At 36.7% G+C, this 15338-nt stretch overlaps 1 protein-coding gene across 5 annotated transcripts in view; it reads right to left on the bottom strand.

The window, feature by feature from the left end:
- LOC127422269 (P2X purinoceptor 1-like) overlaps positions 1-13242 on the bottom strand; it is a 50849-nt gene extending 37607 nt beyond the window's left edge. For 2 of the 5 annotated variants that reach the window (XM_051665697.1, XM_051665679.1), the window contains exons 1-4: positions 12948-13241; positions 7641-7785; positions 4418-4486; positions 297-375 (exon numbers count right to left, since the gene is read on the bottom strand). In XM_051665697.1, the coding sequence (XP_051521657.1) occupies positions 297-375; positions 4418-4486; positions 7641-7785; positions 12948-13084 (430 nt within the window). In that variant the 5' untranslated portion in view covers positions 13085-13241. Of the gene's footprint in view, positions 1-296; positions 376-4417; positions 4487-7640; positions 7786-12947 lie in introns of all 5 variants that reach the window. The other 3 variants (XM_051665706.1, XM_051665687.1, XM_051665672.1) reach the window with 3 other exon arrangements.
- Positions 13243-15338: the final 2096 nt, after the last annotated feature.

Raw genomic sequence — 15338 nt, forward strand, 5'->3', positions numbered from 1 at the left:
TGCAAGGAGTCTACATTTTTGGTTAGAATTGAAACTGAAATGCTTACTTGCAAGTGCAGCTAGTTTCTTACCCCATGTATTTGAATTGTGGTGATGCATTGATTTAGTTGCCAGTCAGGGAAATTGGGATTATACTGTGCATATCTTGATTGCTATGATTGCCAATCTTGAAAAAAGGTTGAAAAAATAGATTCCTTCAATTCCTCTGACCCCAGACTGCTGTTAGTGCTTTGATGTTAGTCTGTAGCGCTGTGCGGCTGCCTTCTGTTGGAACAAAAAAACGGTCAGAACTTTACCATTTCCCGTACGTTTGTATTTGCCCTCATCACAGTCTGCGTCCGAGTCACAGTTGTTCTTGTTCTTTCCATCTGGGAGCTGCAACACAAACAGGCAGATATATACACTTTATTGTCTATTAGTGCTGATTTAAAGGTGCACTCAGTCATTTTTTTCCTCATTAAACAAGTTTTTCTCCTAAAGAAATTAAATGTAATTTTGAAACATATGTATGAAATAATGACCACTCACATGAGATGAGGACTCTAGTCATATCAGTAACCTTATAAAAGTTGTTTTATTCTACATTGAGAGGGTTCCCACATGGGGGCTGCCATGTTAGTATCACATCTCAGTAACCGCCGTGTTATTGGACACTTTCAACCATGGAATAAATTAATCATGGCTGACTGTGAAAAGTGAATTTTTACAATGGCTTTTGTAGATTAAAACTATTGATTTTGAATGATGCTGCATCCATGCTGCAAGGTGTCAGTCTAAGTCTAAGACAACACACAAAAAAAGTTGCTGAGTGCACCTTTATGCCAACATTTGCTTGTTTGCGGAAAAATCTGAAATCCAAATGAGACTGGATGCAAGAAGGTTAGAAAAACCACAAATCCTGTCCTGAGACTCGTTTGTTTAAGCAAAGCTGTTGAGGAAAAATATCAAATTGAGCTTAGAAAGAAAGACAAAAAGACACTTGAAACAGAGAGCATGAAGATGAATAAAGGGGTGATAGACATAATCAATTATCTGGGGCCGTATGCATAAAGCCGATTAGAGAAATTTTTTTTTAGCATTAAGTGTGTCAAAATTTGACTCTTATTCCTAGACTTAAGAATAAGTGTGATTCAAAAGTGTTAAGACCTGGTCTCAGCTCTCAGATTTGGCTTTTTTGACACTTAAGTCAAAGCTTAAGACTATTCTTAAGAGCATTTCTGAGAAGTTTCATACAAATGGCCCCTGATCTGATTAACAGGTTTGGCTAGACTCCTTAAATCCATTGAAGATGATTTTTAATGTTACAGCACATAATGATATTCTAAAGAACTGTTGTTTAGAACATGTCCTGCGCAAAGCCCATACCTGTACCCCACTGAAATTAATCAAATCAAATCAAATCACTTTATTGTCACACAGCCATATACACAAGTGCAATGGTGTGTGAAATTCTTGGGTGCAGTTCCGATCAACACAGCAGTCGTGACAGTGATGAGACATATACCAATTTACAATAACATCAAATTAACACAGCACAATTTAAACATCTGTTATACACATAATTACACTCAACAATATACAAATAATTACATACACTGTACAGTATACAATACGCACTATATAGATACACATTATTCAATAAAAATAAAAAATAAAAATATATAAAAAAGTATATATAGTAGTATATATAGAATGTACAGTATTGTACTGTATTGACATTCAGGCTGTCGGTTGATAGTCAGTTGTTAAGAGAGAATATAATATAATAATAATATAATTTATGACAGTCCGGTGTGAGATATAAGAGTAAGAGTAATAAAGTGCAGTGCTGATGTATTTTGATCGTGGGAGATCAAGAGTTCAAAAGTCTGATTGCTTGGGGGAAGAAGCTATCATGAAGTTGGCTGGTGCGGGTTCTGATGCTGCGATACCGCCTGCCTGATAGTAGCAGTGAGAACAGCCCATGGCTCGGGTGGCTGGAGTCTCTGGTGATCCTCCGAGCTTTTTTCACACACCACCTTGTATATATTTCCTGGAGGGAGGGAAGCTCACCTCCGATGATGTGTCTGGCAGTTCGCACCACACTTTGCAGTGCTTTGCGGTTGTGGGCGGTGCTATTTCCGTACCAGGCGGAGATGCAGCCAGTCAGGATGCTCTCTACAGTGCAGGTGTAGAACCGTGTCAGGATGTGGCTGTTCATTCCAAACTTCCTCAGCCATCTCAGGAAGAAGAGGCGCTGATGAGCCTTCTTCACAACGACTTCAGTGTGGATGGACCATGTGAGTTCCTCAGTGATGTGGACACCCAGGAACTTGAAGCTGCTGACTCTCTCCACTGGTGCTCCATTGATGGTGATGGGACTGTGTTCTCTGTCTTTTCTTCTGAAGTCCACCACAAGCTCCTTTATCTTACTGACGTTGAGGGAGAGGTTGTGCTCCTGACACCAGTGTGTCAGAGTGTGCACCTCCTCTCTGTAGGCTGTTTCATCATTGTCAGTGATCAGACCTTTGGAATGATAATTGGAATGTCTAGGAACCATCATCCAGTATAAGTGATCTACCTAACTGATGCATTCGTCTAAATAGAAGCAAATCCCCTAAGCCATATTCCAAAATATTCCAACATAATAGAAAGCCTTCCCATAAGAGTGCAAGCAGTTTGGAAAGACGAACCCCCTATTAATGGCAATGGTTTTGAAATTAAATACTCAACAAGTACATATGAGTGTAGTGTTTTGGTGTCCACATACTTTTGGCCATATAGGACTATATTTTCGTGAGCACGCAAAACACGTCTTATTACATTTCAGCGAGACTATGCGCTCAAACTGTGGGTGTATTGTATGGTAATGAAGTGGTGCAAAGCGCAATTTGCTATTTTCCTGAGAAATAGGTCATTGCGCTAAGAGGTTTCAAAAGCAGGTCCGTTTGAAGTGCAAAGCCTAAACTCAGTTCCTGCATTTACAGTTTGGAGATTCCACCAGCAGATGGTAATAAAGTTCATGTACAAACTCTGAAGATATAGTAGAACATCAAATTATGTCCCTGACAAACTGTAGCCTTTTTAATGAAACAAATTTTTTTTTTTTTTTTTTTTTTTTACATTTGTGTTAAACTATCTATAGGTCATGTTTTATTATTATTATTATTATTATTATTATTAATATGGTTATGTTTATATTTACAATTGCATTTATGATCTAATTTGTTTTGCAATTTTTCCACCTGTTGTCATCTGGAAGTCACTGCAAAAAGGGCCTTTGGAAGAAGACAGAGAATTAATTTGGATTTGGTATGATTTTTTGACCACTTCGTTATTTTAAATATTTTTGTTTCATCTGAAGAATAATTGTCATTTAGAAATATTTTTGATTTAATTTTTTCGTGTTTCAATAAATTACATTTTTCAAAATCTAAATCGACTGGTAGAAGTACGTGCCGATACAATCACTGTTAATACTAGCCATGATTTGTGAGTCAGTAGATGAAAATGATTAATAATACTTATATTCTTTGTAATTTAATGGAGCCTACAAATCCTGGTGAGAACCTCATTTTCCATGTGTATAAAAGAAGTCTGTTTCTGTCAAAGAAAAATGCTTCATATTCAACAAGGATGCAGTTAATGCATAAAAGAGGTAAATCCATATTTCTATTCTTCTAATTCATTGCATAAAGTCCATTTACACTGCCAACATCTTATGAATGTGCTATCTTTGTTTATATTGCTGGTGATTGACAGGGAATGGACTATATGCTATAATAGGACGCGGACGGTGTCGAAGAAGTACCTCAGAATTAAATTGCACTTGACCCTGCCCATTAGTGCTTTGTGCGTGTAATTTCGCCAAACCCAACTACGTCTAGACCTAGCACACGCTTGCTCGAAAATACCAAAACTTAATAGCCATGCTCATTGACTTTACACTTATGACTTAAAGCACCATTGTGTATAAGCCTATATTGTCGTAAAAAAAAAAAAAAAAAAAAAAAAAAAGTTCCCACAGTTGTTGGACAGTACAAACAGATCATATCATATGTGTGACGTCTCTGCAAACAAGCAGACTGAATCCATGCTGTGTGTTGCAACAGGCCACCACCTACCTACAGACTGACACTCAATGATAAACATGGCTTTAATAAGCCAAAGACATAACTGCAAAAGTGGTAAGAGGAAACTGAAGAGGAACTGAAGTGAGAAAGGATTTAATCGGCAACTGAACCAACATGGAATGATAAAGATGATCAGGAAATTAGTCATACAGAGATATTAATCTGAGATAAAAATCCCAAACCTTTAAGAAAGTCATTAACAGAGATAGTGGATAAGGTCTGAGAGAAAGAGAGAGAGAGAAAGACAGACAGACAGACAGACAGACAGACAGACAGACAGAGGTGTGACAGACATATTTACCTACCTCAGGACACTTGCCCTGTGTCTGGATAGTTGAAATGTAATTTGTCATCACAACAAAAGATGAGTCACCCTGGAAAACAGGATAGAAAGGACATGGGTTAGGAGTAAAGTGGAATGGGGTATACTTGGAGGCGTGGTGGGGCTGCACACAATTGCAATTGGCTATGCACACAAACCAGCATGTGGTGGTCTACAGTATAAAGCCAGAGTGCCTCTCTGAATTTACATCCTTTTCTATGTGGTGATACAGTGGTTGCATAAGGAGTACTTAAAGCTGGCTGTGCATGCATAACTTCAGTGTACCATTGCTGGTCACCTATGTATAACATGATGAATTTCCTTTCTCACAAACTAAGTCTAATCCTGAAACCAAAGCTTAAACCTAAAGCAGACCTCTGATCTCTAAAAAGCCCCCTTTACATTTAGTTTTCCAACATTTGAAGATTAGAATAGCTACAGTATATTCTCAGCTCACTGTGTGAAGTCTGTCACAAAGTGTGTTTGCCTGGGACAGCTGAAGATAAGTTTCAGCCTCAGTGTTTCGCTACCACTGTGTTTTTATGGGTTTATAATGTAAGTGCACATTATTTGTACATAAACTGTCTCTTTTGGTGATGTTGCACAAAGGCTAAATTATCATGCTCCATCTCTCTTGTCACTGGTTATCTCTACCAAAAAGTGCTTTTTATCAACAGTGCCTTCCTGTCTGCTAGTGCCGTTGCCTTGTGGACAGTGTTTCGACATGCGGAAAATAAAAATATTAACCTTAAAGTGTGCTTCCTGTTGTAACATTTAAACTAACTGGTTTTATTCAAGTCACAAATATTATTTAACATGTTTGAACCAACCTGAACATAAGATTTCACCTAACCAACAAAACTCATGTTAAGGGGTTAGTTCAGGTAGAAATAGATCCTTAAGGTAACAATTGCATGTTATCAATTTTGCAGCATATTGTGCGGTAGCATGACAGCAGGCAGTGTTGAGCAATTTACTCAAAAAAAGTCCCTCTCTTCTCCCCTGTCATTTCCTCTCTTTCGCTCCACTCAACTATCTAATTAAAACACACTACAATTATCATTATTACCAATCAAAATATCTTTTCTCAGTCATGCACACTTTCCACTGTCAATATTTTAATGTACACACCCTTACAAAAATCAAGAGTTCATGGCAAATGTTATTTATTTTCACATGCAGATGAGCTTTGCGGCAAACTTGTGGCAAATTTTCCATTGTTGCCAAAGGTTTGCTGCAGGTGCACCACTACCGGTGAAGAGCTGCAAACTTCTTGAAACATGTGAAACTCATTTGCATGTGAAAATAATGAGTGGCAAATTTGCTGCAAATTTGTGGCAAGTTTACGGCTAGTTTGCAAGAACTCTAGATTTTTTGTAAGGGCAGTGGGGTCCAAAACACAAAAGTGTGGAGTCCATACTGAAACTCTGGAATACAGAATGTAATTAAAACCTGAAAATTAACAGAAAATGTTTTGGATTTTGAAAAAAATAAAATATGAATACAAATGAACACAAAAGCACACAAAGCACACATTGAAGCACATGAGATGCACTTTGTAGCATTCAGAAAGCATGCTTGTATAACATGGATCATAAGGTTTTGCACAAACTTGTAGAATCCATGTCAGTTCGACTAAGTTCTGCCCTTAAAACAAAAGCAAAATCATATATACTGTATGTGGTTTTCAGTTCAGGGATAATATTTGTTATCACAATGAACGATTTTTAGCTGTTTGTTTTATAGGCATGATAATATTTGATATTAACGTGAAGCACCCATGACCACTCCTTTGATTGCTCAGTAGTGACGTGTTGACTTCTCTGTCAACAGTCTGTCACTGTCTTATGACTCTTTGTGCTTTTAATTACTTAATGGTGTCATTTTGTTATTTTCCAAGTAGTGAATCACCTACAGTTGTGCTCAAAAGTTTGCATACCCTGGCAGAAACTGTGAAATTTTGGCATTGATTTTGAAAATATGACTGATCATGCAAAAAAACTGTCTTTTATTTAAGGAAAGTGATCATATGAAAAAGACGGTGTGGATGTTTCAAGGAGCACAATACTTGTTGACCCCTCTCCAAACATAGCGCTTATGGTTGTGACCATAAAGCTCTATTTTGGTCTCGTCACTCCAAATTACAGTGTGCCAGAAGCTGTGAGGTGTGTCAAGGTGTTTTTTTTTTTTTTTTGGCATTGGCACATTAAAGGTTTCTTTCTGGCAACTCGACCATGCAGCTCATTGTTGTTCAAGTATCGTCATATTGTGCTCCTTGAAACAACCACACCATCTTTTTCCAGAGCAGCCTGTATTTCTCCTGAGGTTACCTGTGGGTTTTTCTTTGTATCCCGAACAATTCTTCTGGCAGTTGTGGCTGAAATCTTTCTTGGTCTACCTGACCTTGGCTTGGTATCAAGAGATTCCACTTTTTAATATGTGATTGAACAGTACTGACTGGCATTTTCAAGGCTTTGGATATCTTTTTATATCCTTTTCCGTTATGCAGGTCTTTTGACAGTTCTTTTCTACTCCCCATGTCTCAGTATCTAGCCTGCTCAGTGCATCCACGTGAGCGCTAACAAACTCATTGACTATTTATACACAGACACTAATTGCTATTTAAAAAGCCACAGGTGTGGGAAATTAACCTTTAATTGCCATTTAAACCTGTGTGTGTCACCTTGTGTGTCTGTAACAAGGCCAAACATTCAAGGGTATGTAAACTTTTGAACAGGGCAATTTGGGTGATTTCTGTTATCATTATGATTTAAAAAGGAGCCAAACAACTATGTGATAATAAATGGCTTCATATGATCACTATCCTTAAATAATAGACAGTTTTTTTGCATGATCAGTCATATTTTCAAAATCAATGCCAAAATTTCACAATTTCTACCAGGGTATGCAAACTTTTGAGCACAACTGTATTTATAAATACAGATATTTACTTGCCTTGAGAACTCTTTCAGCTGTGTGACTGCAAATTCAAGATGTTTACACAATAAGAGTACATTTATCTGTGATAGTGCCCAGAGCTAGAGTCAACATGACTCGTATACTCATATTAGCATGTTTAAATTCAGGAAGCATAGACTGACATTTACTGGAAGGGCATTTACTCATTCTGTGTATCTGTACTAATATATATGTTTCTGAGCCAATACTTTCTCTGTGATATTCAAATTTAGGAAATAATAACCCACCTGTTCAGGAAAAACATAATCAGCTACATCCCACATCCTCTCCACTCCACTGATATTTGTGTAGGACAGTCCCTTCATCTTGGTGAAGACCGAGCCTAAAGCAGTATCCACGGTCTGGTAACCTTTCTCATACATAAACACCCACCTAACAAAAGCAAGAAACAATACATAAACCTTATTGATCTGCTATAATCAAGCTGAGTTGCCGTCTTAATAAAACTGAATTCAGAATTATTTTTTTTGAGGCCTGTAATTATTATTAAACCTTTTTTGATTGTGTTTTTAATTAGTGGTATTTTACTTACAAATGCTGAATAGTTCCATTAGGTCGCCTGAATGCCAAATCACACTTTGACATTAATAATGACCTACAAATAAGTTACTTTGTACTATTCTGACAAATAATTGATGAGCATTTACTACTCAAATACATGAGATTTCATGCAAGACTGTGTACAGATGAATGAAAGATGGATCTATTGCAAATAATCTTAAATAATCTTAATTCATTATACACTCACTGAGGACTTTATTAGGAACACTATGGTCCTAAGAAAGTGCCCGACGAGGTCTTCTGCTGTTGTAGCCCATCCGCCTCAAGGTTCGACATGTTGAACATTCTGAGATGCTATTCTGCTCACTACAATTGTACAGAGTGGTTATCTGAGTTACTGAAGCCTTTCTGTCAGCTCGAACCAGTCTGGCCATTCTCCGTTGACCTCTCTCATCAACAAGGCATTTCCGTCCACAAAACTGCCGCTCACTGGATGTTATTCGTTTTTGGCACCATTCTGAGTAAACTCTAGAGACTGTTGTGCGTGAAAATCCCAGGAGATCAGCAGTTACAGAAATACCCAAACCAGCCCGTCTGGCACCAACAATCATGCACGGTCGAAATCACTGAGATCACATTTTTCCACATTCTGATGGTTGATGTGAACATTAACTGAAGCTCATGAGCTGTATCTGCGTGATTTTATGCATTGCACTTCTGCCACATGATTGGCTGATTGGATAATCGTATAGGTGTACAGTGTTAGGTGTTCCTAATAAAGTGTTCAGTGAGTGTATAGCGAAGCATCGTGACTCCTAATCTGTTAAGCAATTCCATAATTTCTTTGTATTCATGAATACTTGTAGCACACAATGTGTCAATATTGAGTTTCAGTCTACAACAAATGATATTGGTATGTGTCAAAATCAATAAATATGCTTTATACTTATGCATGCTGCGACAGTAAGAAAGGTTTAAAGAGAAGTTCTCATAATTTCCTTGCATTCCATTATTTAATTTGGTTTGATATACACTATTCAACTACCTTTTGCACAACAGCTGGAAAACGTGTTGATGTAACAAGGCTACAGGGGCGGATCTACCGGGGTGGCATAGGGTGGGAAATGCCACCCTAAGAAAAAGCATTGCCACCCTGTCTGCCACCCCAGCATCAGTATCCAAATGAATTAAATATAAATGTAAGTATATTATAGTTGACTGCCTCAACTCTCGCCGAACGCACAAATGACTACACAGACCATAAACTCAAATTACAGCAGTGGCCAATCACAGCAGCCAATCGCGTGATTGATTACAGCAGCAGCCAATCACAGTATCAGACCAATCGCGTACTTGCTATAGTTTAGTTTGCTATAGTATAGTTTTTTTTCGTTTATTTTCTTAACAACCACAACAGTGACCACATGGAGAAATACATAGAAAAAAGATGGTAAAAGATGTATTTCTCAGTTATTTCCAAGTATTCACAGAATGATTATTAGATACATCGCTGACAGTTATGGGTTGAGACGGGTGAGACGTGTCCTTACCACTTTTTGAAATAGCTTTCGTCAGGTATGTGTATAATCCCTTTGAAACATCCCCTGTTCTGCGGCAGGAGTTTCTATTTCATCTGTGTGTGTTTTGGATGGTGATCCGGCGCTGGAATGTGTTATTTGTAATGTTATGTGTTTGTTGCGGCTGTTATCAGTGTTAGTATTAGCAGGTTTTCTGCCCCTCAAGCTCTTTTTCGTGACCCATTGTGATGGCCTTCTTGGCCGTATTGTTTGTGTGTATGTAGAGTGTGTGTTGTCTTTTTCTCTTTCTCTCCCTCTCCCTTAATCACTCTCAGGTGTAGGGTAACAAGGTGCAGGTGCTGATGGCAGACGGGTGTTCATGAGCTGTGTCATCTCGTTCACGGGTGCTCAGGTGCACATTTACTTTTTTTCCGGGTTACCACTTCTGGAGCGGCGAGTTTGTGGTTGCGGTTGTCGCTGTCTGAACTTCAGAATTCATTGTTTTTTCATATACAGAACTGTCAATAAACATGTCTGTGTTTCTGCTACACTCGTCTCCCCACATCTTTTACTTGCATTTTTATTTTTAAAGTGTAACACCCATCCACTGACATACAGAAGCAATCTTGGTTTATTAAAATAAAACTTTATATTTGGGCAAATTAAAACACTGAACCTCTAAAAACTAGAAGCAAAAAGTTACCACTAGATCAGTCAGTCACATTCTTAATCAAAGTGCTTTAATGACTTAAAGTGACTTAATCTACTGACTAACAAAATTCCAAGGCTGATAGTGGCAGATGTAGATTGAATTACCATATTATGTGAAATATTTATTTGAGTGCTTGAATCAGTCATTAAGAATGACTGTTTATCAAAACAGGTAATTTAAAAGAATCTTTTACTGTGCATAACATACAGTAATTAATATTCATGAGTTTCACAGCATTGCCACCAACAGTACAATTTTCTGTACAGTTTATTTTTATTTAGACCTAACTTTGTGTTAATGTTCGCTTTCAAATGACTTATTCCAGCTGTTACAACGGTGATAGGCCTACAGGACTTTATAAGCAGAACAACATGGGATATGCATGCACTATCCATCCATTGGTACACTTAACACCAAAAAAAACCTTATCATCTGACACACTCCAGAAAGACCTGGCTGGAAAAACTATATGATTTGATACATTTCTGCTGCCAAATTAGAGCAACACAATTCCTATTTTGTTCTATGATCATTGACATCAAAAGAGACTCAACTGTTGTTAAACTGTAATATACGCTGTAGTTTACTGTAGTAAATCATGTAACTTGTCTATGCATTTGTCACAGTTTTGTAACGCCTTGTAGATGTACAGTATACCCTAATGTGGCAACAGCTGCTGTAAGTATGACTGTGACACAGGTACACAATATTCTAGGCACTGTTCCATTTGAGTTATCTCTAAAATATATATTAGTACCTCATCTAATGATACAGTACGTTTACTGTATACAGTCACTGATTTGGAGGGATGCACAACACACTTAAACAATATCTGTTTGGTTAAAACGCAAATAGATTTTGCTAAGAGCGCACAATGGATTACACAACACAGACTTCAACTACTTCAGAGGAAATGCCGAAAGTTTGCCTGTACTTGATTATTGTAAATGTTAACATCTGTCAAACCCTGTTTTGACTATAACTGACATTTCACCTCATTCTCTTTCTTTCTGTCTCTGTCAAACAAATGTTTGCTTATTTAAGTGCAGAGCTATGCCTTAAGTAATACATGCAATGTCAATGGGCATGGCCAGGAAGTTTTGGTATTTTCGTGCAAGGATGAGCTAAGTCTTGGCGCAAGTGGGTTTGGCGAAATTGCTCATGCAAAGCGCTAATGGGTTGGATTAAGTGCAATTTAATTCTGAGGTTCTTCTCCAGCACTGTCTGCATCATATTACTATATATAATCTATTCCCTCAAGCACCAGCGATATAAACAAAGATTCATTAGAAGTTGGTAGTGTAAATGGATTATGATGCAATGAAATAGAAATATGAACTTTCATTCTTTTGCGCATTAACTGCATCCTTGTTAAATGTAAGGCATATTTCTATGACAGTGACATGCTCCTTTTTATACGCATGGAAAATGTAGTTCTCATCAGGATTTGGATTTAATCTCTGTTAAATTATAGAAAATGTAAGTATTATTAATAATTTAAACATGGCTAGTATTAACAGTGATTGTATCGGAATGCACTTCTACCGGTCGATTTTGATTAAAAAATAAATAAATTCCTTTATTAAAACAAAAATATTTATAAATTCAAATTACACTTAAAATTAAAGTAAAATATAATAAAAATAATGAAGTGGTCAAAAAATCATGTAAAATCCAAACATTTTATGCCAACTTCTTCTGTTGGCCCCTTTTGAGTGACTTAAAAATCACTCTACGATATTAATATACGTATACATAATAATAATAATTGAATAATAAACCATGACCTACAGATAGTTTAATCAAATCTCTCATAAAACGGCTACAACAGTGATCATCATGGGCATAATTTGATGTTCCACTGTATCTTCAGAATTTGGACATGAACTTTATGACCACCTGCTGGTGGAATCTCCAAACTGCAAATGCAGGAACTGAGTTTAGACTTTGCATTGAAAACAGACCTTCTTTTGAAACATCTTAACGCAATGACCTACAGTATTTCTCAGGAAAATTGCAATTTGTGCTTTGCAGCACTACATTAACATACAATATACCCACAGTTTGCGTGCATACACCCACAGATGGCGCAAACACTCCCACCCACGCCGACTTGCACTTTACACTGGCATGAAAATTGCGCTTAGAATTAGCGTTCCCATGCAAATTTTATATGATGCACAGTCGTGACGTGTAGCACTGTACTTTGCACACTCATGGAAATTGCGACATATGCCACACTCATATCATGAACATCACATGTATCACATGCGTGTATCTTCACTGACACCACACACAAACAGTGCTGCATTCTAATACATACACATCTAATACAAGGGCCAGCGTTAAGCTCTATAAATGGAGATGTGCAGTTGCTATGTTATTGTTGTTATATAAACCATTTAAATTTAAACAAAACTGACAAAATGGAAAACATGTGGATGATATATTCAACTCAAGCTCTCATAATAATTAATAATAATTCTGCAAACTAAAAATTACACATTGGCCCACAAAATTCTTCTGAATCATGTCCTTTCTGAAACAATTATAACTTGATGGTATAACTGCTATTCATCCATGTATATAGACTATGAAATTCAGTAACCGCTCTTTGACATCAGGAATTTGTACATTGTGACATCACTTAGCCATTCCATTCGATAGAAGGCATGAGCCGTTATTCTGTTTACATTCTCTAAATGTTTTTTCTGCTTGTTGAAACATGCATGTTCAGTTCAGTTGTACAATGATTTTCTACTTTTCTTTTTCAGTTTTTGTTAAGAATAAATGAAAACTCTTACCCAACAATGTAGGCTAGAACCCCCAGCTGGATGATTCTACAAACAACTGCAACTCTTTTGTTCTTGACTATAACTTGACGAGGAGTCTCATATTCAAAGAAAAAATCTGAAAAAGAACTCTTTATTATGTTTTTCATTGTCCTCTTGGAAAATTGAAAAGAAAAGGTACATAGATATGATATGTCCCACTTTTCTCCCTCTCTCTCTCTCTCTCTTTCTCTTTTCAGAACGTTCTTGAAGACTGGTAAGGTATGTACTGGTGAGATGTCTACAGAGTGCTGATCTCTGACTTCCTCCCTCTCGTTTTATCTCTCTCTCTCTCTCTCTCTCTCTCTCTCTCTCTCTCTCTTCTAAACAAAACATTTCTCAAAGTAAACCTCCCATTTTGCATTATCTTCATCCCCCTTCCTCTTGTGGCTGTAATACAAATACATGTACAGACAGACAAAGTTCTTAAGGGCGGAGTAACAACTCAGAGTCCAATTGCAAATAAAGACTTTATGTCCACCGCACATTTGTGACATCCCTGAAACATCCTTGTTTCTCTCTCTCTCTCTATCAGTACTCTTTCATAAACTCTTCTGTCACTGCCTTCCTGAATGACTACTAAAGATAAAACTGAGCAAAGTATGTGTTGATCTTACGGTGTGCACATACACAGTATACAGTATATGTACATATTCATTCATCTTTTTTATTTCACATTTAATTCTGGATTATATTTAACACATCATTATAATTAAAGTTTTCTAGTCAACAATAGGGATAGTGAGAAAAGACGGACTTATTAATTATAAAGGGAGCAGTCACATCGCTTTCAGTGATAGACATTCAATTCGTCTTTTATAGAATACTGTCATAAACTGAAGGAGATTTCTAATTCAGCCAAAGCCACTACTAAGTCATTAGACTAATCACTTTCAGAAAAATACCACAGTACATCTTGACACCATCATTGTACCATGGTTCTGCCATTTTATTGCTGTAAGGTCCTTTATATTTATAAATATTAATGACAGAATACAGTAAAATAACATTATATGAATATTAAAAATGAAGAGAAAGTAATATAAGAAGTGTCAATTATATAAAAGAGAAGATGAAGTGAGGGAGCAGATGAGAGAAAGTGAAAGTGTGATGAGACAAGAAAAACATTAGAGCCCTATAACAAAAAAAGACACTGTGCCATTACCAGGGTAATACCATGGTACTGAATGATTATTATATTCATTGATGATAATGTCATGGTACTCCAAGGTACTTAAAAAAATACCATGGTTTTACTATGACATGTCATAAACATGGGGTTAACACAGACCATGTCTGAAAATAAATAAATAAACAAGTGTAATACCATGGTGCTTTTTGTGAGAAATATAGCAGAATAGGCTATTACTTGTGATAAAGGAAAAAAATGAAAAATTATGTACAGTATATACAGTAATACAAGAAAAATGCTCAAAAAGCAAAGAAATTAGTAAAGTATATATAAGTACTACTCGTATATATAAAAAAAAATTAAAAGAAAAAAATCAGTGCCCTTTTTCATCCTTCTGCCCCTGTCCCTGCTAAGGTCTGTACACATCACTGCTTCAGTGTAATGAAGCTTCTATGTTCCTTACAAAACAGTCATGGACCACCACCCGACATTAAATCAGCCAAACTATCCACAGAGCGTTGGATTATGGACCAGTCTAAAATATGACTTGATTGACTGCTGTGATTTCTTTACATCTTGATTCAAGTGTAGAATATTGTCAAGTGTAGGCAGACTCTAGTTTTCATGCACACATTGATAAAGGTCCTCATTTAATGTTCTCCACATAAATGTTGTGCTATGCGTGCATAGCTTGTTACACAGAAAAGATTATTTCATATGGTCACAACAGATGCAAATGACATCAACCTCACAGTCAACCTTCACATCACCCTTCACAGTAGTGGTTCACCCAGTGTAGGAACTCGTAATGAAGTATAAAGGAGTTTTAATATATCCTATGCATAAAATTATTTGAATAAAGTACCAGGAGTTAATAAAAAATTTTTTTTCTAATTCCTCTTTTTGGATTGTCACAGTACTTACCGGTACGTAATATACTGAAACCCCTAATAAGTTCATTGCACTCATTTGAATTGAGTAAACTCATTCCCTCAATTCCACTGAGTAATGGGGTCTCCCAAAACTTGAGCATTTCAGTTCATTTAACTTGGTGTTCAAGTAGAGTGAACTTAACTATTTAAGTTGAGTTCAATAGATGCAAGTAGACTTACAGTAACTCAGATTTGCTATTTAAATATTGTGGTTTCTACTGTTGTTAATAATTGTAATTCAATTGATTCAATTTTAGATCAAACAATAGCACGGCTCAAATAAAGATGATAACTGATTCT

Source organism: Myxocyprinus asiaticus, chromosome 3 (assembly GCF_019703515.2).
Source record: "Myxocyprinus asiaticus isolate MX2 ecotype Aquarium Trade chromosome 3, UBuf_Myxa_2, whole genome shotgun sequence".
NCBI lineage: Eukaryota > Metazoa > Chordata > Actinopteri > Cypriniformes > Catostomidae > Myxocyprinus > Myxocyprinus asiaticus.